This window comes from Ranitomeya imitator, chromosome 5 (assembly GCF_032444005.1).
Source record: "Ranitomeya imitator isolate aRanImi1 chromosome 5, aRanImi1.pri, whole genome shotgun sequence".
Taxonomy (NCBI): domain Eukaryota; kingdom Metazoa; phylum Chordata; class Amphibia; order Anura; family Dendrobatidae; genus Ranitomeya; species Ranitomeya imitator.
In genome coordinates, this window is record NC_091286.1 from 292,231,267 (window position 1) to 292,257,748 (window position 26,482).

The window sequence follows — 26,482 nt, forward strand, 5'->3', positions numbered from 1 at the left end:
CGGCCGCGCATGCGCGGTCGGAAAAAGCGGTCCGTCAGGAGCAAAAAACGTTACATGTAGAGTTTTTTGCTCCCGACGGTCCGCCAAAGCATGACGCATCCGTCGCACGACGGATGCGATGTGTGGCAATCCGTCGCAATGCGTCGTCAATACAAGTCTATGGGGAAAAACGCATCCTGCAAGCACTTTTGCAGGATGCCTTTTTTCTGCAAAACGACGCATTGTGACGGATTGCAGTTAACGCTAGTGTGAAAGTAGCCTAGTCTGTGTTCACACGTTGCAGTCATGTCACACAGCTCACACAATTGGGGTCGCATGATTTGCATAAAGATATCATAGAAATCGCGTTCAGGCTTGTCCCGAGGGCAAAGACAAGAGGGTCTCTAACTCATAACAACCAATCAGATCAATGCTGTAATTTTCCTATCTGCCTTACCAACATGAAAGGTGTAACCTGATTGGTAAGTGGTGCCGCAGCGCCCCCAGTGTGTATGCAGAGGGACTGCACCGTCACACTGTGCTTCACTTCTCCCCTAGGTTCTATTACGTCACGCAGCACGGGGACCTGTCAGGGCGCCTCCTTGTTGCCTGGTTACGGGGGCGTGTAGGACGCGGAGAGGAGCAGGAGACACATCATGGCCTCGGAGCGGCTGCAGCTGGAGGTTGTCGGGCTCCTCAGTGAACCCCCTTTCCACGTTGCTAAGTGCGCAGCCGAGGTAAACGAGGGGATGGCCACGGAGCCGCAGCGGGCAGTCTGCGGGGCTCTTGTGGGCAGTGATCTAGCAGCTGCGATCTGAACATCGGTGCGACCATTAGAACAGATTTTAGAGATGATTAGGGCTACTTTCACACATCAGGCTTTTGCCGTCAGGCACAATCCGGCGAGTTTTGGAAAAACTTTTTTTGCTGCCGGATCCGTTTTTTTTTCGTTCATAAAGTTGTATTGGCGCCGGATTGCGCCTGATGGCCTCACGTTTCATCCGTTTTTTGCCGGATCCCTTTCTCTCTCTCAGCCTTAGGCTACTTTCACACTAGCGTCGTGCACTGCACGTCATAATGCGACATTGCGGCGCATTGACACATACTGTGGAAGCGCCGCACAACGGGGGCAGCGGATGCTGTTTTTCAACGCATCCGCTGCCCCATTGTGAGGTGTGGGGAGGAGGAGGCGGAGTTCCAGCCACACATGCGCGGTCGGAAAAGACGGTAACGATGCACCAAAAAACGTTACATGCAACGTTTTTTGGTGGCGACTGACCGACGCAACACAACGCAACCGTCGCACGACGGTTGTGACGTGTGGCAATACGTCGCTAATGAAAGTCTGGAGAAAAAAACGCATCCTGCAAACACTTTTGCAGGATGTGTTTTTTCTACCAAACAACACATAGCGACGTGCAGCAAACAACGCTAGTGTGAACGTAGCCTTAGTGAGAGCATTTTCTAATGACAGATCTCCAGCAAAGGAAATTGTGTGCTCAATGTGCGCGAATAGAGGCTGGCGGTGTAATAACACGTGTGCATCGAGGAATACGGATCTGTGCTGATTGTCCTGTAATACCGGGGGATACGGATCTGTGCTGATTGTCCTGTAATACCGGGGGATACGGATCTGTGCTGATTGTCCTGTAATACCGGGGGATACGGATCTGTGCTGATTGTCCTGTAATACCGGGGGATACGGATCTGTGCTGATTGTCCTGTAATATCGGGGGATACGGATCTGTGCTGATTGTCCTGTAATACCGGGGGATACGGATCTGTGCTGATTGTCCTGTAATATCGGGGGATACGGATCTGTGCTGATTGTCCTGTAATACCGGGGGATACGGATCAGCGCTGATTGTCCTGTAATATCGGGGGATACGGATCTGTGCTGATTGTCCTGTAATATCGGGGGATACGGATCTGTGCTGATTGTCCTGTAATATCGGGGATACGGATCTGTGCTGATTGTCCTGTAATATCGGGGGATACGGATCTGTGCTGATTGTCCTGTAATATCGGGGATACGGATCTGTGCTGATTGTCCTGTAATATCGGGGGATACGGATCTGTGCTGATTGTCCTGTAATACCGGGGGATACGGATCTGTGCTGATTGTCCTGTAATATCGGGGGATACGGATCTGTGCTGATTGTCCTGTAATACCGGGGGATACGGATCAGCGCTGATTGTCCTGTAATATCGGGGATACGGATCTGTGCTGATTGTCCTGTAATATCGGGGGATACGGATCTGTGCTGATTGTCCTGTAATATCGGGGGATACGGATCTGTGCTGATTGTCCTGTAATACCGGGGGATACGGATCTGTGCTGATTGTCCTGTAATATCGGGGGATACGGATCTGTGCTGATTGTCCTGTAATACCGGGGGATACGGATCTGTGCTGATTGTCCTGTAATATCGGGGATACGGATCTGTGCTGATTGTCCTGTAATATCGGGGGATACGGATCTGTGCTGATTGTCCTGTAATATCGGGGGATACGGATCTGTGCTGATTGTCCTGTAATATCGGGAGATACGGATCTGTGCTGATTGTCCTGTAATATCGGGGGGATATGGATCTGTGCTGATTGTCCTGTAATATCGGGGGGATACGGATCTGTGCTGATTGTCCTGTAATATCGGGGGATACGGATCTGTGCTGATTGTCCTGTAATATCGGGGGATACGGATCTGTGCTGATTGTCCTGTAATATCGGGGGATACGGATCTGTGCTGATTGTCCTGTAATATCGGGGGATACGGATCTGTGCTGATTGTCCTGTAATATCGGGGGATACGGATCTGTGCTGATTGTCCTGTAATATCGGGAGATACGGATCTGTGCTGATTGTCCTGTAATATCGGGGGGATACGGATCTGTGCTGATTGTTCTGTATTATCGGGGGATACGGATCAGCACTGATTGTCCTGTAATATCGGGGGATACGGATCAGCGCTGATTGTCCTGTAATATCGGGGATACGGATCTGTGCTGATTGTCCTGTAATATCGGGAGATACGGATCTGTGCTGATTGTCCTGTAATATCGGGGGGATACGGATCAGCGCTGATTGTCCTGTAATATCGGGGATACGGATCTGTGCTGATTGTCCTGTAATATCGGGGGATACGGATCTGTGCTGATTGTCCTGTAATATCGGGGGGATACGGATCTGTGCTGATTGTCCTGTAATATCGGGGATACGGATCTGTGCTGATTGTCCTGTAATATCGGGGGGATACGGATCTGTGCTGATTGTCCTGTAATATCGGGGGGATACGGGTCTGTGCTGATTGTCCTGTAATATCGGGGGATACGGATCTGTGCTGATTGTCCTGTAATATCGGGGGATACGGATCTGTGCTGATCTGCATTATCGGGGGATACGGATCTGTGCTGATTGTCTTGTAATATCGGGGGATACGGATCTGTGCTGATTGTCCTGTAATATCGGGGGAATACGGATCTGTGCTGATTGTCCTGTAATATCGGGGATACGGATCTGTGCTGATTGTCCTGTAATATCGGGGGATACGGATCTGTGCTGATTGTCCTGTAATATCGGGGATACGGATCTGTGCTGATTGTCCTGTAATATCGGGGGATACGGATCTGTGCTGATTGTCCTGTAATATCGGGGGGATACGGATCTGTGCTGATTGTCCTGTAATATCGGGGGGATATGGATCTGTGCTGATTGTCCTGTAATATCGGGGGGATACGGATCTGTGCTGATTGTCCTGTAATATCGGGGGGATATGGATCTGTGCTGATTGTCCTGTAATATCGGGGGATACGGATCAGCGCTGATTGTCCTGTAATATCGGGGGATACGGATCTGTGCCGATTGTTCTGTATTATCGGGGGTACGGATCTGTGCTGATTGTTCTGTATTATCGGGGGATACGGATCTGTGCTGATTGTCCTGTAGTATCGGGGGGATACGGATCTGTGCTGATCTGTATCATCGGGGGATACGGATCTGTGCTGATTGTCCTCTAATATCGGGGATACGGATCTGTGCTGGTTGTCCTGTAATATCGGGGGATACGGATCTGTGCTGATTGTCCTGTAATATCGGGGGATACGGATCTGTGCCGATTGTCCTGTAATATCGGGGGATACGGATCTGTGCGGATTGTCCTGTAATATCGGGGGATACGGATCAGCGCTGATTGTCCTGTAATATCGGGGGATACGGATCTGTGCTGATTGTCCTGTAATATCGGGGGGATACGGATCTGTGCTGATTGTCCTGTAATATCGGGGATACGGATCTGTGCTGATTGTCCTGTAATATCGGGGGGATACGGATCTGTGCTGATTGTCCTGTAATATCGGGGATACGGATCAGCGCTGATTGTCCTGTAATATCGGGGGATACGGATCTGTGCTGATTGTCCTGTAATACCGGGGGATACGGATCAGCGCTGATTGTCCTGTAATATCGGGGATACGGATCTGTGCTGATTGTCCTGTAACATCGGGGGGATACGGATCTGTGCTGATTGTCCTGTAATATCGGGGATACGGATCTGTGCTGATTGTCCTGTAATATCGGGGATACGGATCAGCGCTGATTGTCCTGTAATATCGGGGGATACGGATCTGTGCTGATTGTCCTGTAATACCGGGGGATACGGATCAGCGCTGATTGTCCTGTAATATTGGGGGGATACGGATCTGTGCTGATTGTTCTGTAATACCGGGGGATACGGATCTGTGCTGATTGTCCTGTAATATCGGGGGGATACGGATCTGTGCTGATTGTCCTGTAATATCGGAGGGATACGGATCTGTGCTGATTGTCCTGTAATATCGGGGGATACGGATCTGTGCTGATTGTCCTGTAATATCGGGGGGATACGGATCTGTGCTGATTGTCCTGTAATATCGGGGATACGGATCTGTGCTGATTGTCCTGTAATATCGGGGGATACGGATCTGCGCTGATTGTCCTGTAATATCGGGGGATACGGATCTGTGCTGATTGTCCTGTAATATCGAGGGATACGGATCTGTGCTGATTGTCCTGTAATATCGAGGGATACGGATCTGTGCTGATTGTCCTGTAATATCGAGGGATACGGATCGGTGTCGATTGTTCTGTAATATCGGAGGGATATGGATCTGTACTGATTGTCCTGTGTATACTTTTGATCTAGGTACACATATATCTTATCATATCCAGCTGTCCTCTGTTTCTCATGGCTCTAAAATACATATATATTTTTTTAGCTTTCTAGGCATTTATCATCTACCTCTGCTAGGACATATTTCTGGTCCTTTTTTGTGGGTTTATATGGTACTGTGATATGGGTAGGGTTATAGATGCACATGCATTTCCTGTTTTGTATTGAAACTGTTGCATCTTGAATGTATTTATTGCATACGGCTATATTCCAGGTTATTGCATTATATGACTATTTTGGTGGGGATAGGGATGTGGCGTGTCATTTTCCCCATATTAGGATATGACTCATGTATAGGTCTGTGGTGCATGTTAAATGTTTTTAATCTTTTCTTCTGTGTGAAGTGTATTTGTATATGCTTTTTGCATTTTTGTATGCTTATCAATAAAGTTACATGTTTTATATATGCTGGGTAGCTCCCTATTGTGTGGGCATGATCTTCTTCTTTTTTGATCAGTAGCTATTTCTACAATCGGTATCGGCTTGACCATCCCCAATTCTAAGAGATTTCTGACATCTGTCCAGAGCCTGCTTTTTGCGGAAAGGGATTTGGTGATGCAAAACCGATGGGCAGGGAGATGGGCGAAATCTATCCTGTAACCTTCTCCTATGGTTCACAGGATCCATCTGTTGCCGGTTATGGCCCCCCACTCTGTCTCCATCCTACTTTCCTGGTGTCAAGACCTTCTATGTATGGCGGAGAACGATTGGGTGACTCTACCCTTACCTCCCTTGGGGTAACTCCCCCTGCCTGTTTTTCCCTTTCCCTTATAGTCCTGCCTAGAGGGCTGACGGGGCCTACGAAAGCACAACATTTTTTGTTTTTTTCCTTTGGAAACCCCCTTTTGTCATCAGCGGTCATCCAGGACAGGACCGAAGACGTGTTCCTGAGAAAGGGATGGAGCAGAGCTTGCTTTTGGATTGGCTATCCCCTGACTATGTTTTAAGCCATATGGCCAGCCACACCGAGTTAGATAGTACATAACTTCTAGCCGCAAATCTTACAGACTCTGCTGAAGTGTCCGCCATAACCTGTGTCGCCATTTTTAACATGGGGATAGATTCTGCTAGAACCTCTCTAGGGGTGTTAGATTTTATCTGGGTGGACAGTTCGTCAATCCAGACGCACATGGACCTAGCTACCGAGGTGGCTGCTATGTTGGTGTTAGTAATGCCACCGTGGACTCCCAGGTTCTTCTCAACAGACCCTCTGCCTTCCTGTCCATGGCTTCCCGCAGGCAGGAAGAGTCCTCAAATGGTATAGCGGTCTTTTTTGCCACTCTGGGAATGTCCACCTTAGGGATTTCCTCCCATTCTTTGATTTCTGAAAGATCAAAAGGAAAACGGGCTTTAAAGTCATGAGGGATGACCAGGCGCTTCTCTGTATCTTCCCAATCTTCCAGGATCATGGCTCTAATATGCAGGTTTACTGGGAACACTATTTCTTTGTGTTCTGAGACTGCCAAACATCTCGTCCTGAACCGTGCGAGGGACCTCTGTTTCTTCAATCTTCATGGTTGCTCTCACCTCTTTCAATAGGTCGTCCGTATTTTCGGATGAGAAAAAATACTTTTCCCTCTCCCCTCAGAATGAGATGGTAATATATAGGCAGACGCGTTTCGTACCTTGCTGTTATTAATCATTGCAATGAAGTTCGAAACGTGTCTGCCTATATATATATTACTCCCCTGCCCTGGGGGCTGGTGAAATCGTATGCCAGTTGTGATAATTTTTAAAGATTTATCAATAAACATGATTTTAAAGGAATACCTGGAGCTGGATAATTCTCTATGATCGCCTTAGAAAAAATATTATTATACTGCCCCATAAATATAAATATCTCCCATGTTGCACTCCTGAATAAATAATTGCCTCTTACTGTGCTTTCTGTCCAAAATACCCCCTAACACTGATATTTTACATACTACCACTCTCTATAGTGTAGCCCCAAATTGCACCTTTCCATAATAACTCCCCCACACTGCCTCGTGCTTAAAGTCTCCCACCGTACACTATGCTATATGCTATGACCCCATTCACAACCCCCCAAATTGCCCCATAATGTGCCCCATTGCCCCTCAATGCCCAACAATGCTCCAAAATATTCCCCATTGCTCCATAATGGCCCCGTAGTGTCTTCCATTGCTCCATAATGTCACCCATTGCCCCATAATGTTCCCATTGTCAAATTGCTTCATCATGGCCCCATAGTATTCTCCATTGCTCCATAAGGTTCCCCATTGCCTCATATTGTCCCCTATAATGGCCTCCATAGTGTCCCACATTGCTCAATGATGTCCCTCATTGCCCCATAATGTTACTCATTGTCTCATAATGTTCCCCATAATGGGCTCCACAGTGTTCCCCATTGCCTTAAAATGTCCCCCATAATGGCCTCCATAGTGTCCTCATTGCTCAATAATGGTCCTCATTGCCCTATAATGTTCCAAGGAACTATCATAAAAACCTCATAAACACTGTTAAAAAGTTACAACTTTATTAAAAAAGAAAAAGGACAAACAACATAAACTCTCATACACCATGCAAAATAGTGCACTCTAGGTTCATCCTAACAATTGTCCCTGATCAGTACCCTACCTGTCTGCGGAGGTTGGCACCCTAGATGAATATACAAGAATAGCGCCCTTGCTTAACGAAGACTGACCCTAATTTTCTATGTGGCCCTAGGGACAAGTGACCAATACATTCTCAGTCCAAAGGGGACCCTTGCAACCTAGTTTGATGCAAAAGGGACAGTAAAGAACAGGCGAGTATATAAGAGGTAAATAGAGGTGAACCCTTTTAAATTGCAGGGTAATAAGAAAGATAGACAATAATGGCATAGATATTGTCACTGCCTGACAGCGGAGGTTGGCACCCTACTGGTCAGCAGACATGGTGCCCCCGCTCCGTGACGGCTGTCCCTAGAAAGCCCTTGATGAAATATAGAGTACTTTCAGACAACCCCTCAATGAAATGTGAGGTTTGACAAAGACAGAAAGTGCGGGGGACACACTGATTTATAAACATAAGGATGAATGACCTCGGGGAGATCAAAACATCCAACACCGCGGAGACACCATCACGTGTTTCTCAACGCAGTGATCCAGAACACTGCTCCCATCCCTTATGGGAAATATGCAAATGCATGTAGAAAAGCCGCGGAGACACCATCACGTGTTTCTCAACGCAAGCAATAAATAGCCAGGTCTTTCACCGGGAAGGAACAACCACGGGAAGGGCAGCATCCAAAAAGGAAAACCACCTATGCCAAAACATGGTATCCATCCACAGACAGCTGTTTCGGGGTATTTGCCCCTCATCAGTGTGGAGTAGGAAACTGGCTATTAGGAGCAGTGCCTACTGAAAGGACTATAAACATAAGGATGAATGACCTCAGGGAGATCAAAACATCCAACACCGCGGAGGCTACTACTAAGGCACTGCTCCTAATAGCCAGTTTCCTACTCCACACTGATGAGGGGCAAATACCCCGAAACAGCTGTCTGTGGATGGATACCATGTTTTGGCATAGGTGGTTTTCCTTTATGGATGCTGCCCTTCCCGTGGTTGTTCCTTCCTGGTGAAAGACCTGGCTATTTATTGCTTGCGTTAGGAAACACGTGATGGTGTCTCCGCGGCTTTTTTACATACACTGATTTATAGTCAGACCGAATCCTCCAGTAGGCTATCAGATGAAATAAAACTTGAAAAATAAACATCCCAGCAGGAAATCAGATATGAACAAGTTCAAATGGTTAAAGCCCACAACTCTGCACTTAGGCTAGATCCTCCAATAGGATATCAGACAAACAATTGGTAGGTACCCAGCCCTAATCCATCAATCGGATATCAGATTAAAAAAAGCACAAAGATCACAAATGTATAAAACACTTATGTCCTGCTATGTAGAGGGGGATACTCATCGTTCAGATGTCACATAACCTCAAAGCGTTTCACCACATGGCTCATCAGGAGGCTGGATAAATGGATAATGCATTGTGCTTATACAAGCTAAAATGGACCCATATATACCATTTCAACCCCATCTTTAATTAGGGTCAGATAGTGTCAACACCAGGGGTATCAATAGGCTAGATCCCATAGTAGCAAATTGTCTCTATTTTCCACAAAGACCCAATGGAGTGCATACTCTCTGAGGCTCAACCAATATGGCCCCCTGGTACATCTCTATCTGCTTATTTCCGCTCGTTAATATGTCGCCATAATGGGATAAGTTCAGACCCACCTGCAAGGCGCGTATATATCTAGGGAGAGACCAAACTATAGTTTAATATTGTAGCAAAAATTCACTTGTGTACCTTACATAGACAAAAAAACAGCAAATTTCTTCTGAGAATAATGATCATGTGACCGGAAGTGTCGTTGTATGGTCTATGCTGCTTGTGCGCCGGAATGCCATGTGCTCCACCGCTTGGAACGCACAGAACTTCTGGAAGCCAGCGGGTCTCCTCCAGGGGTTACGATCATGTGACCGGAGATGTTGTCCTCACTGCACATACGCCAGAATCCAATGCGCTCCACTATTTGGAACGCAAGGAACTTCCGGAAGACCCTTTTGATTTAATAACATCACGCATGCATCAAATGAATTATTGATAATGCAAACATATACAATTACAGGTACCATACAAGATAAGATGCCCATAAACACCTCTATGTCCCCTGATTGATAAAATAATGGGCTGAATGTGATTAGCACGCAAAAAAATGAAAATAAGTCCTGATAATTAAATAAGTAAATAAATAAAGGTAAATGGATAGTAATGATATTTACATCAATATGTAATCCCTGTAGGGATTTCACTCACTCGGGTGCGACGTCTGAGACTCAGGAGGCACGTTTCTTGAAAAGTTCATAGGGTTTATTGCATCATAAACCACGTGCCGAAATAACAGAAAACAAATAGCCTTTGGCTCAGGAAAAGAAAACAAATGTCCAGTCCTTTCGGCTCAGTCCTGGAGCCTTGACACACACAGGAAGGTTTCACCTCCTCACATATCTACCTGTGTTAAGCATTAGGCTTTCTTTTATATGTCTAACCACACCCAGAACCCATCACATGACCAGACATGTGGTTGTGACATCACCACAGGTCCTGAAACACATATAGGTAGCTATGGTTACATCACAGCAGCAAGCCATCTATAAGACACATATCTCCCATCGATTAGACATCCTTTAGCCACGCTACATACCTCCCCCCTCTGCCTAAAGCCGTGGGGCTTGGCACTTTCCCCCACTAGACAAGGGATTCTTGACAGGGCATCAGCATTACCGTGCAGCTTTCCGGCCCTATGTTCCACATGGAAACAGAAGTCCTGCAGGGCTAAGAACCAACGGGTGACCCTAGCATTTCTACCCTTCGTTTCCCTCATCCACCTAAGTGGGGCATGGTCGGATATCAGTCTAAATTTACGTCCCAGCAAATAGTACCGTAATGTGTCGACTGCCCATTTTATGGCCAAGCACTCCTTTTCAACGACTGAGTAGTTCTTTTCAGACGAGGACAGCTTCCTACTCAGATAGAGAACAGGATGCTCTTCTCCATGTAGTTCTTGGGAAAGGACTGCTCCCACCCCAACATCTGAGGCATCTGTCTGAAGAATAAACTCTTTCTTGAAGTTTGGGGCCATCAGAACGGGTTGCTTACATAAAGCCTCTTTCATTTCTTGGAAGGCTGAATCTGTTTCTTCGGACCACTTAACCATTACTGATTTTGTCCCTTTTAGCAGGTCAGTCAGAGGCGCCGCCATTGTGGCAAAGTTTGGGATGAACCTCCTGTAATATCCCACGATTCCCAGGAAGGCTTTAACTTGCTTCTTGGAAACTGGTTTTGGCCATGTTTGAATTGCCTCCACTTTACTGATTTGGGGTTTTATTTCTCCATGACCCACTATATATCCAAGGTACTTAGCTTCTTCTTTACCCAATGCACACTTCTTCGGGTTTATTGTAAATCCGGCCTCTCTTATAGCATCAAACACCGCTTGGACTTTCTCCAGATGACTCTCCCAGTCCGGGCTAAAGATGACGATATCATCTAGGTACGCAGCAGCGTATGCCTTGTGGGGTGCAAGGACTCTATCCATAGCCCTTTGGAAGGTGGCCGGAGCTCCCTGTAGGCCAAATGGCATCCGGACATACTGGAAGCATCCATCTGGTGTAGAAAACGCCGTCTTCTCCTTGGCTTCCTGTGCCATGGGGATCTGCCAATACCCCTTCGTCAAATCCAAGGTGGTTATGTACCTGGCGGGCCCAAGCCTTTCGATGAACTCATCAACGCGGGGCATGGGATATGCGTCGAACTTGGAGACCTCATTCAACTTCCTATAGTCGTTGCAAAATCTCCACTCCCCATCAGGTTTTGGGACCAGGACAATTGGGCTCGACCAACCGCTCTTGGATTCCTCAATGACTCCAAGCTTCAACATACGCTCCACTTCCTTGGAGACTATTTCTCGACGGGCCTCAGGAATTCTATAGGGCTTCACGTTCACGCGCACATGGGGCTCTGTCAGGACCTCATGCTCTATGACCTTCGTGTACCCAGGCAACTCGGAAAACAGGTCCCTGTTTTTCTGGAGTAACTCCCGGCATTGCTGTTTCTGGGACTCCGATAGCGTCTCCGCTATAGTAACCGCTCCAACCTCATCTTCTGGGTTGCTTAACAACGATGGAGTTACTGTCGGCTCTCTATCTTGCCACGGCTTGATAAGGTTGACATGGTATACTTGGAATGGTTTCCGTCTTCCTGGCTGGTGAATTTTATAGTTTACTTCACCAAGTTTCTCGACAACCTCATATGGCCCTTGCCATTTGGCCAAGAACTTGCTTTCCACTGTCGGAACTAACACAAGAACTCGGTCTCCCGGATTGAATTGCCTCACTCTTGCAGACCGGTTGTAGACCCTGGCCTGAGCTTCTTGTGCTTGGAGAAGGTGTTCTTTCACGATAGGCATCACCTTTGCAATCCTCTGCTGCATCAGGGCCACATGCTCAATGACGCTTCTGTAGGGCGTGACTTCGGCTTCCCAGGTTTCCTTGGCTATATCCAGGAGTCCTCGTGGATGTCGGCCATACAGAAGCTCAAACGGTGAGAAACCTGTGGAGGCCTGTGGAACTTCACGAATGGAAAACATCAAATAGGGTAAGAGACAATCCCAGTCTCTACCGTCTTTCTCTATAGCTTTTCCCAGCATGCTCTTCAGTGTCTTGTTAAATCTCTCAACAAGGCCATCTGACTGGGGATGGTACACCGAGGTCCTCAGCTGGGAGATTTTCAGGGCTTTGCATAACTCCCTCATCACCTTGCTCATGAAAGGTGTCCCCTGGTCAGTCAGGATCTCCTTCGGCAGACCTGTCCGGGAAAAGACATGGACCAACTCGCGAGCTATACTCTTTGAAGAAGAATTTCTCAAGGGAATTGCCTCAGGATAGCGTGTGGCATAGTCCAGGATGACTAATATATACTGATGGCCCCGGGCTGATTTAACTAAGGGACCGACCAAGTCCATGGCAATTCTCTCGAATGGCACCTCAATAATGGGCAGTGACACAAGGGGGTTCCGGAAATGAGGAGTGGGAGCAGTTAGCTGACATGTAGGGCAGGACCTGCAATAGTTCACTATTTCCCGGTGGCACCCAGGCCAATAGAACCTCTGCACAACCCGTTCCTGCGTTTTTTCCACCCCTAGGTGTCCACCCAAGATGTGTGAATGGGCCATGTCCAACACCTTCCGTCTATATGGACCCGGCACTACCAACTGCTCTACCAACTCCTCCCTTATTTTCGTGACCCGGTACAACAACTCCCTGCTCATTAGAAAATGGGGAAATCTTGTGTCTGCCCCCGGCTCCTGTACCACCCCGTCAATAACTGTGACATTATTAAAGGCTTCCCTCAGAGTGGGGTCCCTATGTTGGGCAGTCCCAAAATTTTCACCGGACACCTCTAACTCCAGAATGTCAGATGCAGGGGACACTTCCTCCTCATCTCCAACCAGGACACAAAAAGGAAACCTGTCTGACTCTGGGTGTGGCGACACCTTTCCAGGGTTCATTGGTTCCCTACTCTTGCTAGGCAGCCCAGAACCTTTCCCCCACAAATCCCAAAACAAACAGAAATCCCGGCCAATAATTATAGGGTGCAACAAGTCCTGAACGACGCCGACTATGTGGGACTCAGTGCCACATGCCGTTTCAATGTCCACCCTGGCCATAGGGTAGTCCTTTGCATCACCATGTATGCATCGCACTCCGACCTTCTTTCCTGGGAGCAGGTGGAGAGGAAAAGTGGCCCTCACCAGGGTCACTAGGCTCCCCGAGTCTAACAGTGCCGTTACTGCTCGACCGTTCACCTTTACGGGACACGCTTGAGGTCCCTCGTTGGATGGAGAGTTCACACTACAGGCTGGATACGCATAGTATGAACAATGGCGTCCCATGCTGCAGTCCATCTGCTCAGTGGTCTGGGAACAACGGGCAGCTATATGTCCCGGCCCGTGGCACCTCCAACAAATAATATCACCCGTAGGGACCTTGGGCACCACCTCCCCCGCCCTTTGTGACCTTGGACGCACCACCCCTTTTTGGGACTCAGCTCCCTTCTGGGACCCCCAGTACGGCATGGACTGCCTCCCGAAGGAGCCTTCCAACCCTTGGTATCTCTCAACCAGTCCGATCAGCTCGTCGGCATTCTGGGGATCACCCTGGGCAACCCAAGACTGTATAGGCCTCGGGAGGGAATGGACAAACCGATCCATCATCACCCGTTCTACCATCTGTGCAGGTGTAGATGACTCTGGCTGCAGCCATTTCTGGACCAGGTGCAACAGATCAAACATTTGGGAACGAGGTGGTTTGTCCCGGTGATAGGCCCAGCAGTGAATTCGCTGTGCCCTGACAGTCCGTGTCACCCCCAAACGTGCGAGAATCTCGGCTTTCAACTTGTGATACTCCTTGGCATCCTGCAAGGTCAAGTCATAGTACGCCTTCTGGGGTTCTCCCGTCAGGTATGGCGCCAATACCTCTGCCCACTGCTCTGGCGGAAGTTTTTCCCTCTCAGCGACCCTCTCAAACACTGTCAGGAAGGCCTCAACATCATCCCCGGGGGTCATTTTCTGCAATGCGCGTCTTACCGTCTTCCGGACGTGGGCGTCATCAGCCAGACCTGGTGTTGGGGCACTCGTCTTGCCCTGGATGGCGGTTGCCAGAAGCTGCATCTGCTGCCGTTGCGCCTGCTGGCTCTGTTGTATCTGCTGCGTCAACAGCCTGTTGCTCTCTTGCTGCGACTGGAGCAAGTGTTTCAGCAGGTCCTCCATTTTCCCCGGCAAAGCTTGCTGGCTTACCACAGACTTGACCCAGGACATCCAATAACAGACTCTTCGTCTCCGCTGGGAACGCTGCCCGCACGTCTACCGCCAATTGTAGGGATTTCACTCACTCGGGTGCGACGTCTGAGACTCAGGAGGCACGTTTCTTGAAAAGTTCATAGGGTTTATTGCATCATAAACCACGTGCCGAAATAACAGAAAACAAATAGCCTTTGGCTCAGGAAAAGAAAACAAATGTCCAGTCCTTCCGGCTCAGTCCTGGAGCCTTGACACACACAGGAGGGTTTCACCTCCTCACATATCTACCTGTGTTAAGCATTAGGCTTTCTTTTATATGTCTAACCACACCCAGAACCCATCACATGACCAGACATGTGGTTGTGACATCACCACAGGTCCTGAAACACATATAGGTAGCTATGGTTACATCACAGCAGCAAGCCATCTATAAGACACATATCTCCCATCGATTAGACATCCTTTAGCCACGCTACATCCCCCATAATAATGGGCGGGGTCTTAGAGCATGGCTACCGCATCATAGATCTTCAGGCCTTGTTTAGTCAGGTCGTTTAAATGAAACAGGCATACGAAATCTGGTCATTGAGCCCTGATGGGGCCACCGAGTTCATACGAAAAATCCATTCACACTCCCTCTGGAGCAGACGACTATCAACGTTTCCACCTCTTAGGTTTGGTTTAACCACCTCGATCACACAAAATGAAAACTCATTGAGGTTGCCCTGATGTTGCTCATTCATGTGCCTTGCCAGGGGGGTGTCACATTTGTCTGGTATCCCCAATGTGCTCACCCACCCTCCTCCTAATTTTTCTCACAGTTTTACCTATGTAATCCCTAGGACATGTACACGTGGCCAAGTAGATCACGCCCGTGTTTTTGCAATTAGAGAAATCGTGTTGATAGAATATTTTACCATTGGCGGAACTGCGGAAGGATTTGCACGGGTTCATCCATCTGCATTTCACGCAATTCCCACCTGTAAAGAAACCACAAATTTTTCGATCCAGCCATGTACCAGACGCGATTGGTCTTCTAAAGAAACTGTATACCGCTGTCAAAATACCCTAGTGTCTCTGTAGGATCCCCATAACTTGCTTGTTTTGACAGTCATAGGTTCTAATGACCCTGGTAACACCTGAGTCTGACCTGCCGAGTTTTGTGCAGGTATGTAGTAATCTGTGTCCCCACGCTTTTTATTATTTGTCAAGCCTCACATTTCATTGAGAGGTTGTCTGAAAGTACTTTATATTTGATCAAGGGTTTTCTAGGGACAGCCGTCGTGGAGTGGGGGCACCATGTCCGCTGACCAGTAGGGTGACAACCTCCGTTGTCAGGCGGGGCACAGCGCAGGTATCAGCCCAGAGGGGTGACAACATCCATGTCATAATTGTCTATCTTATTACCCTGCAATTTAAAAGGGTTCACCTCTATTTACCTCTTATATAACTACCTGTTCTTTACTGTCCCTTTTGCATCAAACTAGGTTGCAAGGGTCCCCTTTGGACTTAGAATGTATTGGTCACTTGTCCCTAGGGCCAAATAGGAAATATGGGGCAGTCTTCGTTGAGCGGGGGCGCCATTCTCATATATTCATCTAGGGTGCCAACCTCCGCAGACAGGTAGGGTACTGATCAGGGACAATTGTTAGGGTGAACCTAGAGTGCACTATTTTACTATTGTAACTTTTTAACAGTGTTTATGAGGTTTTTATGATAGTTCCTTCTATATTACCTCAAGTATATTGGTTTTTCCAAGTTGTTTTTCCCCATAATGTTATTGGCCCCTGGAGCTCTTACCGGTGCCTGTTGTATCCTCGGCACCTCTGCAGGCTCTCATCAGCAGCAGTGTGATGACCTCATCACACCTCTGCATGTCGGGGCTGGGACAAAATGGGCGATTTTGATTCACATATTGAATGAAAAACTGTCTTGCTTCCTTTTTTTTGTGCAGAATGGGCATGATTTATCATTTTATTTCCAATAGTCTTTTTGGTGTGAATAGTCTGGAAAAAATTAGTGACTTTGTGATTTGCGTCAAATTCAGCAAATGATTTGCACCTTTTGTTCAAGTTGTCTTTTGTGGTTTAGTAACATGGGCCCGTTCCTGAGTTGATTGTGGGGACTGACCTGTGCTGTTTGTGTGTTTTCTACAAGGTGCCAAGTGAACAAAGTAAATAGTGAATATAAAGTGGAGATGTGCAGTTAAATCATCAGCGGCTTTGATTCGATGTTGCTAATTATTTTTATTTCTAGGTGCTGAAACACTCATTTGATGCTCATTTTGAAGATCCAGTCGTGAAGCCACTTCTGCAGTGTGCGTGGCACAAGTATTTATGCACGAAGAAAAAGGTATAGTCAGTGGTGCAAATATAGTGGGCGGTAGGGTTGGAGTCGCACCTGGGACCTAGAGCCTATGGGGACCAAAAAAGTTCTTTGGGCCCATATGAAAAGACTGTCACTATAAATAGAGATCAGAGTGAAGCCAGGATATATAGATATGTCATGGTGAACGTGCGTGGCACAGGAACTGTGCCAGCGCAATCGTTACCTGGAGCTTGACTTACATGATAGCCGAGCTCCAGCTGTTATAACCAGGAGCAGTGCCTGCACCACTCTCGGCTATTTTACCCTCTAAATGCCTCTTTCAATATCAAACAGAACATTTAGGAGGCTGGGAGAAGGAGGGGACGCCCTTTCTATTCCGATCAGCGCCCCCGCAACGTCTTCACTAAGTCCAAATTGTCGTCATGGCAACCAGAGGTCGACCTCCTGATCTGTCTGCTACGGTGGCATGTTAAACCTTGCCAGGAGCATGATCCAAGAGGCTTCTGTCAGTGTAACGCTGCCGTCACGCTAGCAGTATTTAGTCAGTATTTTACGTCAGTATTTGTAAGCCAAAACCAGGAGTGGAACAAATAGAGGAAAAGTATAACAGAAACACGTCACCACTTCTGTATTTATCACCCACTCCTGGTTTTGGCTTACAAATACTGATGTAAAATACTGACCAAATACTGCTGTGAAAATAAAAAATTTGGAGCTAAAGCAACATTTTTGTGTGAAAAATTTGATTTGTTTTATTTTCACAGCTGTACGTTATAAACGTCTGTGAAGCACCTGTGGGTTCAAGGAGCTCACCACACATCTAGATAAATTGCTTCAGGGAGTCAACATTCCAAAATGGGGTCAATTGTGTGAGGGGTTTCCACTGTTCTGGCAACCCAGGGCCTCTGCCAAAGTGTCATACCACCCTCAAATCATTCCAACAAAATTTGAACTTCAATATGCCACTTCCACCCTGCTGAGTTTTGCCCTGTGCCTCAAAAGTAGTTTTTGACCACATATGGGGTATTGGCGTAGTTAGGAGAAATTGTGCAACAAATTGTACTGTTTATTTTCTCCTATTATCCTTTTTGAAAATTAAAAACTTGGGGCCAAAGCAACATTTTAGTGGAAAAAAATTGTAACTTTCCATTGACTCTTACCAACGTTATACAACTTTGTAAATCATCTGAGGTTTAAAAATGCTCACTACACCCCTAAATTAATTCCTCAAGAGGTGTAGTTTCCAAAATGGAGTCACCTGTTGGGGTTTCTACTGTTTTGGCATGTTAGGTGCTCTTCATATATGACATGGCAACCACAATCTATTCCAGACAAAATTGTGCTACAGAATTCAATTGTTGCTACTTCCGGCGGGTATTCTCAAAGAGGGGGTAATTTTGTCTGCCATCTCCCCTGATTTGCGGCGGGTGCTGCAAAAATTTCAGGCTGATAGACCTGACCATTGCCCAGCGGAGAAACTGTTTGTCCCTGATAAATGGACGAGTAGAGTTATCTCTGAGGTTCATTGTTCGGTGTTGGCTGGTCATCCTGGAATCTTTGGTACCAGAGATTTGGTGGCTAGATCCTTTTGGTGGCCGTCTCTGTCGCGGGATGTGCGTTAGTTTGTGCAGTCCTGTGGGATTTGTGCTCGGGCTAAGCCCTGCTGTTCTCGAGCCAGTGGGTTGCTTTTGCCCTTGCCGGTCCCAAAGAGGCCCTGGACACATATCTCTATGGATTTTATTTCGGATCTCCCCGTCTCTCAAAAGATGTCGGTCATTTGGGTGGTTTGTGATCGCTTCTCTAAGATGGTCCATTTGGTACCCTTGTCTAAATTGCCTTCCTCCTCTGATTTGGTGCCATTGTTTTTCCAGCATGTGATTCGTTTACATGGCATTCCGGAGAACATCCTTTCTGACAGAGGTTCCCAGTTTGTTTCGAGGTTTTGGCGAGCCTTTTGTGCTAGGATGGGCATTGATTTGTCTTTTTCCTCGGCTTTCCATCCTCAAACAAATGGCCAAACTGAACGAACCAATCAGACCTTGGAAACATATCTGAGATTTTTTTGTTTCTGCTGATCAGGATGATTGGGTGTCCTTTTTGCCTTTGGCTGAGTTCGCCCTTAATAATCGGGCCAGCTCGGCTACTTTGGTTTCGCCATTTTTCTGCAATTCTGGTTTCCATCCTCGTTTCTCTTCAGGGCAGGTTGAGTCTTCGGACTGTCCTGGTGTGGATACTGTGGTGGATAGGTTGCAGCAAATTTGGACTCATGTAGTGGACAATTTGACATTGTCACAGGAGAAGGCTCAACGTTTCGCTAACCGCAGGCGCTGTGTGGGTCCCCGACTTCGTGTTGGGGATTTGGTTTGGTTGTCGTCTCGTTATATTCCTATGAAAGTTTCCTCTCCTAAGTTTAAGCCTCGTTTCATTGGTCCGTATAGGATTTCTGAGGTTCTTAATCCTGTGTCTGTTCGTTTGACCCTCCCAGCTTCTTTTTCCATCCATAATGTATTCCATAGGTCATTGTTGCGGAGATACGTGGCACCTGTGGTTCCATCCGTTGATCCTCCTGCCCCGGTTTTGGTTGAGGGGGAGTTGGAGTATATAGTGGAGAAGATTTTGGATTCTCGTATTTCGAGACGGAAACTCCAGTACCTGGTTAAGTGGAAGGGTTATGGTCAGGAAGATAATTCCTGGGTCTTTGCCTCTGATGTTCATGCTGCCGATCTGGTTCGTGCCTTTCATTTGGCTCATCCTGGTCGGCCTGGGGGCTCTGGTGAGGGTTCGGTGACCCCTCCTCAAGGGGGGGGTACTGTTGTGAATTCTGTGGTCAGGCTCCCTCCTGTGGTCATGAGTGGTACTTCGGCTGGTTCTGTCCATGAGCTTCCTTTGGTGGATGTGAGTGGGGCTGCGGCTTCTGAGTTTCCTTCCTCAGGTGACGAGGTTAAGTCGTTAGGTGCTGCTCTATTTAACTCCACCTAGTTCTTTGTTCCTGGCCTCCAGTCAATGTTCCAGTATTGTTCTTGCTCTCTCCTGGATCGTTCTTGTGGCCAGTCTGCCCTGCATAAGCTAAGTTCTGCTCGTGTTACTTTTGTTTGCTATTTTTTCTGTCCAGCTTGCTATATTGGTTTTTCTTGCTTGCTGGAAGCTCTGGGACGCAGAGGGAGCACCTCCGTACCGTTAGTCGGTGCGGAGGGTCTTTTTGCGCCCTCTGCGTGGTTGTTTGTAGGTTTTTGTGCTGACCGCAAAGCTATCTTTCCTATCCTCGGTCTATTCAGTAAGTCGGGCCTCACTTTGCTAAAATCTATTTCATCTCTGTGTTTGTATTTTCATCTTTACTCACAGTCATTATATGTGGGGGGCTGCCTTTTCCTTTGGGGAATTTCTCTGAGGCAAGGTAGGCTTATTTTTCTATCTTCAGGGCTAGAGTTTCTCAGGCTGTGCCCGAGGCGCCTAGGTCTGGTCAGGAGCGCTCCACGGCTACCTCTAGTGTGGTGTGATAGGATTAGGGATTGCGGTCAGCAGAGTTCCCACGTCTCAGAGCTCGTCCTATGTTGTTAGTAACTATCAGGTCATTTTCAGTGCTCTTAACCACCAGGTCCATTGTGGTTCTAAATCACCAGTTCATAACAGTCCACATGGACATTCCTTTTCTGAATCCTGCTCATGCAGTTATTGTACATATGACCAGGTTTTAAATACATCAGATAGGGATTACATACATTAGTTAGGACTGCTTTGATATGGGTATACCTTGACGTTTGGTAGAGCGGCTTAATATACATTTTTTGCAAAAAACGTATCAACCAAATACCCTGTTTTTTCCATCTTTTTACTAGCACTTGCTGTCCACTGTGATTTTTTTGCAACAGTGTGTTTTTGGTTTTACTATGCTTTTTTGTGTTTTCAAGTCTCTTGGTGGTGTGAACATGTCTCTACGGGCTTGTTCACTGTGCGCGCAGCTCATGTGTTCTGGTTTCATATACAAACAGCAGTATACACAAACACACACTAGACATATCAACATCCATCACATGGAATATGTACAGTACCTACAGAGAGTGCAGTTGCAGGGAGCTGGTCAGGCCCAGAACACAGGAAATGAGCAGGGGAGACATGGAGCCTGTCAGAACTCATCCCTGCAGACTCCCGGCGGGCCAGGCCTTCTCCTATCTCCTACCTAGAGTAGTAATTCTTCCTCCCCTCCCCCTATTTTCATGTGTATCCCAGTCCTGCCGATCACTGGGGCTCTGGGAAGAATGTGTACCTGCACAGCAGGCCAGGGAGCCACAAGCAGAGACGCAGCTTCAGTGACTCCCTCACTCCTCTTCCAGCGTCTGCCGCCCCTCACCACACTGCACCAGTGACAGCCGGACAGCAGCATAATGTATGCTAACAGGAGAGGTCAGGCAGGGGGCCCCTTTTGACCATCATATCACGTGTGCAGCAGAGCGGGCCCCCTGCTTCTCCTGTTATCAGTAATCCTGCCGCCGGCTGTCATTCACCGCATTGCTTTCTCTGTCCTTCGGGGGCCCCCTCCCGTTCTGGGCCCCGGTGCAGTTGCACAGGTTGAACCGGCGGTATGTCCGCCCATGGCCCCTAACCCGACCTGGAAGAACTGAAACATAAGTTTTATTATATTCACCTGCGGTGCGGTCCAGTCGGATGGGTGTTGCTGGTCTTGGTCCGGTGCCTCCAAGCTTCTTATGATCGCCGCCCTAATGCTTGCTTCTTGTGGATTACCTGACCTGCATCATCCACACAGGTTTAATGGCATCGCGCTCCTGCGCAGGCGTACTTATCTGCCTTGATGAGGGTAGAGCAGTGTACTGCAGTGCTCAGGTGCCGGGCCTCTTTGACCTTTTCTACCTCCTGTGCACTGTAGTATTTTGCTCTGCCCTCAACAGGGCAGATAAGTACGCCTGCGCAGGAGCGCGATGCCATGAAGCCTGTGTGGATGATGCAGAGTCAGGTCATCCACAAGTAGCAAGCAGGAGGACAGTGATCGTAGAAAATGGGAGGCGCCGGACCAAGACGAGCGACACCCATTGGACCGGACCGCCACGCAGGTGAGTATATTAAAATTTATTTTTCATTTCTTCCAGGTTGGGTTGGGGGCGTATATACAGCATTATAGAATGCTGTATATAAGCCTTGAAAGGTGATGGCCGTATCTTATATCTGCCAAAACTGCTGACAGGTTCTCTTTTAATGTTATTTATGAACTATTCTGTGCAATATAAATATGTGATTTAAAGGTATAAAAACTAAGTTTGAAATTTGCAAATTTTAAAATTTTTTTGCAAAATTGCAATATTTTCACAAATAAATGGAAGAATATCAACCTAAACTTACCAGTAACATACAGTACAATGTCTGACGGAAAAACTATTTCAGAATCCCTGGCGTTTGTTGAAGCGTTCCAGAGTTATTACCACATAGAGTGAAACTGATCAGAATTGTCAAAATTGGACTGGTCAGGAAGGTGAAAGCAGGCTCAGCAGTGAAAGGGTTAAACACCTTTTGATAGTTTGAGCCCAGTTCGAAATTTTGCTTTGGAGCCCACAAGCTTCAAGTTACACCACTAGTTGCAATTCCTTCCTGCCTCTCTTTACAGTACAGTTTGGTAAAAAAAAAATAATAATAATTATAATGTAAATGTAATTAGAATTATTTTATTCTGTTATTGCATTAATGCATTAGAACCATTATATTTTCCTATGCAACACAGGAAATTAAAGGCGAAGTTTGGGAATTTTCATCTGATGTCATGTGCTTTGTTAATGGACAGTTCATAGGAGATGAAAAAGACCTCAAAATGTGGGCTAATGACACGTGGGGTTACAAGGATTACAGACCCTTGGCACTGTACAAGGCTCTGGCCGAGGACTTTTACACCAAGTACATGAGAAATACTAAGGTTAGTAGATTTATATCAATATTCACCAGTTTAATGTACAGATGTACCATATAAACATGGAACAATACAATATAACAAATGCATATTCCAGACTTGCATGACTGCTGGTGCTTAATATGCTTGCAACCATTGAAAGATGTTATAATATGACTTGAAAAATTAATGCCAAGGATTTGGTGGTTAGTTCTGTTCAGAAAACCACTGCTGAGCGTGCATGTGTATAGGGGTCTGGAGAAAAAGCTGTTGGTTGAAGACTTTGTTCACACAAGCTTCATGGCTTACATAGGTACATAGGTTGAAAAAAGACCTAGGTCCATAAAGTTCAACCTTTCTCCACCAATTATACATTTTGTCACTAAATCTATAATATAAGGCTGGGAGCGTCACTCTGTCCGAAGCCTTTATAGACCGCGCAAGCGCAAGCGCCGGCGCAGTCTGGACCCCACAGAGTGACGCTCCCAGGAGATCGCGGTATGCGTAAGCACTGAACGCACACCGAGATCTCCAACGGAGAGGCAGGGACGTGCCAGGAGGGTAAGTATAAGCTATATTCACCTGTCTGTCCCGTTCCAGCGCTGCGTGCCGCTCTCTTCCGGGTCCTCTGCCTGTGACGTTCAGAGGGCGCGATGACGCGCTTAATGCGCGCTGCCCCCTCTGACTGAACAGTCACAGCCAGAGGACCCGGAACACGGAGCGGCACGCAGCGCTGGAACGGGACAGGTGAATATAGCAAGTGTCGGGGGCCTGAGCTAGCGGCGACTCCGGCACCTGACCCCCACAGCGCGCCGGTGTCCCCGCCTGCTCAGGCCCCCAGCACTCGGCGCCCAGCGACGATAGGTATGTTATTTTTTTTATATATATCGCAGCAGCATACGGGGCATATAATATAATGGAACATCTTATGGGGGCCATCAACATTTATGGAGCAGCATACGGGGCATATACTATGGAGCATATTATGGGGGCCATCAACCATAATGGAGCAGCATACGGGGCATATACTATGGAGCATTTTATGGGGGCCATAAACCTTTATGGAGCAGCATACGGGGCATATAGTATGGAGCATCTTATGGGGGCCATAAACCTTTATGGAGCAGTGTACGGGGCATATACTATGGGGCATCTTATGGGGGCCATAAACCTTTATGGAGCAGTGTACGGGGCATATACTATGGAGCATCTTATGGGGGCCATAAACCTTTATGGAGCAGCATACGGGGCATATACTATGGAGCATCTTATGGGGGCCATAAACCTTTATGGAGCAGTGTACGGGGCATATACTATGGAGCATCTTATGGGGGCCATAAACCTTTATGGAGCAGTGTACGGGGCATATACTATGGAGCATCTTATGGGGGCCATAAACCTTTATGGAGCAGCATACGGGGCATATACTACGGAGCATCTTATGGGGGCCATCAACCATAATGCAGCAGCATATGGGGCATATACTATGGGGCATCTTATGGGGGCCATCAACCTTTATGGAGCAGCGTATAGGGCATATGGATGGTAGCAGCAAATTACAGAACGGTGGCGCAGGATGGGAGCAGCACATGACAGAACGGGGGCGAAGGATGGGAGCAGCACATGACAGAACGGGGGTGCAGGATGGCAGCAGCACATGACAGAACGGGGGTGCAGGATGGAAGCAGCACATGACAGGATGGGTGCAGCGCATGTCAGAATGGAGGCGCAGGATGGGTGCAGCACATGTGAGAATGGGGGCGCAGGATGGGAGCAGCACATGTCAGAATGGGGGCGCAGGATGGGAGCAGCACATGTCAGAATGGGGGCGCAGGATGGGAGCAGCACATGACAGAATGGGGGCGTAGGATGGGTGCAGCACATGACAGGATGGGGGCGCAGGATGGAGCAGAACATGACAGGATGGGGGCGCAGGATGGAGCAGCTCATGCAAGGATGGGAACGCAGGATGGAGCAGCACATGATAGCATGGGGACGCAGGATGGAGCAGCACATACCAGGATGGAGACCATATACCAATATAAATGCTCGCCACCCGGGCGTAGAACGGGTTCAATAGCTAGTTAACTATAACCCACAATGTCATGTGTACTGAGGAAATCAACCAGCCCTTTTTTAAAAGCTGTTCGTGTCTGCCATTACTACCTCTTGTGGTAGGGCATTCCACAGTCTGACTTCTCTAACTGTAAAGAAGCCTTTCCTGTTTAGCTGCTGGAATCGCCTTTCTTCCACCTGTAATGAGTGCCCCCTAGTCCTCAGTATGGTCTGTGGAAGTCATGTACCAGTCCTGTGTACTGACCACATATATTCATACACTAGATGGAGGCCCGATGCTATAGCATCAGGAGGGCGGTAATGTCACGATAGGGGCAGGCATGTGGCGCTGTTGTTGCCTAATGGCATCCTGTGATGATCTAATTACTTTTGCATCAGGGGACTCGTGCTTGACGCCTACGCTTATATGCATTGTTTTTGTCCCAGCGGTGCTGTTGCTCTTCAAGAGTCTCATTTGCCCTTTGTTGTCTTCGACGTTGTGCCTTTGCTGCTTTCCTTTCATTGTCATTGGGGTACTTTTTAGGAGGAGCCATGTTGGCATTGATATTTGCTTTTTAAAGGGGTTTTCCCATGAACAAAAGTTCATTTTAAAAATTGTGTCTGACCGTGTACCGAACATACCACAGCTCCTGGGTAGGGGAGGAAGCAAAAGACAATACTGACATTACAGCAAGAGATCACAGAGGATACATTTTGTGAGGTAAAATATTTTGTAAAAACGGTCCGTGAAATATTTTGCCTCACAAAATGAATCAACTGTGATCCCTTGCTGTAATGTCAGTATTGTCTTTTACTTCCTCACTTGCCCAGGAGATGTGGTATGCTCTGTACACGGTCAGACACAGTAAATTTTTAAAATGAACTTTCGTTCATTGGAAAACCCCTTTAATGTGACCGGCTTCCTCTGCCTGTAGACACGTCGCGCATCTGCCGCCGGGATCTGCCGAATGATTTGCTGCACCTGCACGTAATTCGCGCAGGCGCAGTAAATCAGACCGCCGCCATCTTTGTGCAGACAGATAGCGGTGGTCACATTAAAACTTCTCATGTGCTCCTCCTGTACAAAGATGGTGGCTGTCAGTGAATCATTTGGCTGATGCCGGTGGCGGTGTGTTCGCGATGGTGTTCCATTGGTGGTACCGAGCAAGACGCTGCGTGAGTGTGTGTGTGTGTGTGTGTGTGTGTGGTGCATACGGCGTATAGAGTGTGTGTGTGTGTGTGTGTGTGTGTGTGGTGCGACGGTGTTCCGCTGGTGGTACCGCACAATAGGTTGGTACCAGCAGCAGTTTCCATATTGAGACACCCATCACTTGGATGTCCCAATATGGCTGTCGGTGAGTTTCCTCTGCTTGGAATTCTGGGATACGGTGACATCTGGACAGAACAGGAAATTAAAACATTACAAGGCAATTATATAAATAGATGTAAATGACATCTCCTATGAGTCTTCTTTTTTCTAAGCTAAACAAGCCCAACTTTTCCAACCTCTCATCATATGAGAGGCCTTCCATCTGTTGTAATAATCGAGTTGCCGCCTTTGAACTGACTAACTTCTGAATATCCTTTTTAAAATGTGAACCCCAAACTGGATCCCATATTCTAGATGTGACCTCACAAGTAACTTATAA

General features: G+C 47.4%; 1 protein-coding gene across 1 annotated transcript in view; it reads left to right on the forward strand.

Moving 5' to 3' along the window:
* The first annotated feature begins 596 nt into the window (after positions 1–596).
* The window catches only part of PPIL6 (peptidylprolyl isomerase like 6), a 73,198-nt gene continuing 47,312 nt past the window's right edge, over positions 597–26,482 (forward strand). The window contains exons 1-3 of the mRNA XM_069767986.1: positions 597–716; positions 16,817–16,912; positions 22,617–22,805. Of these exons, the coding sequence (XP_069624087.1) occupies positions 636–716; positions 16,817–16,912; positions 22,617–22,805 (366 nt within the window). The 5' untranslated portion in view covers positions 597–635. The remainder of the gene's footprint in view (positions 717–16,816; positions 16,913–22,616; positions 22,806–26,482) is intronic.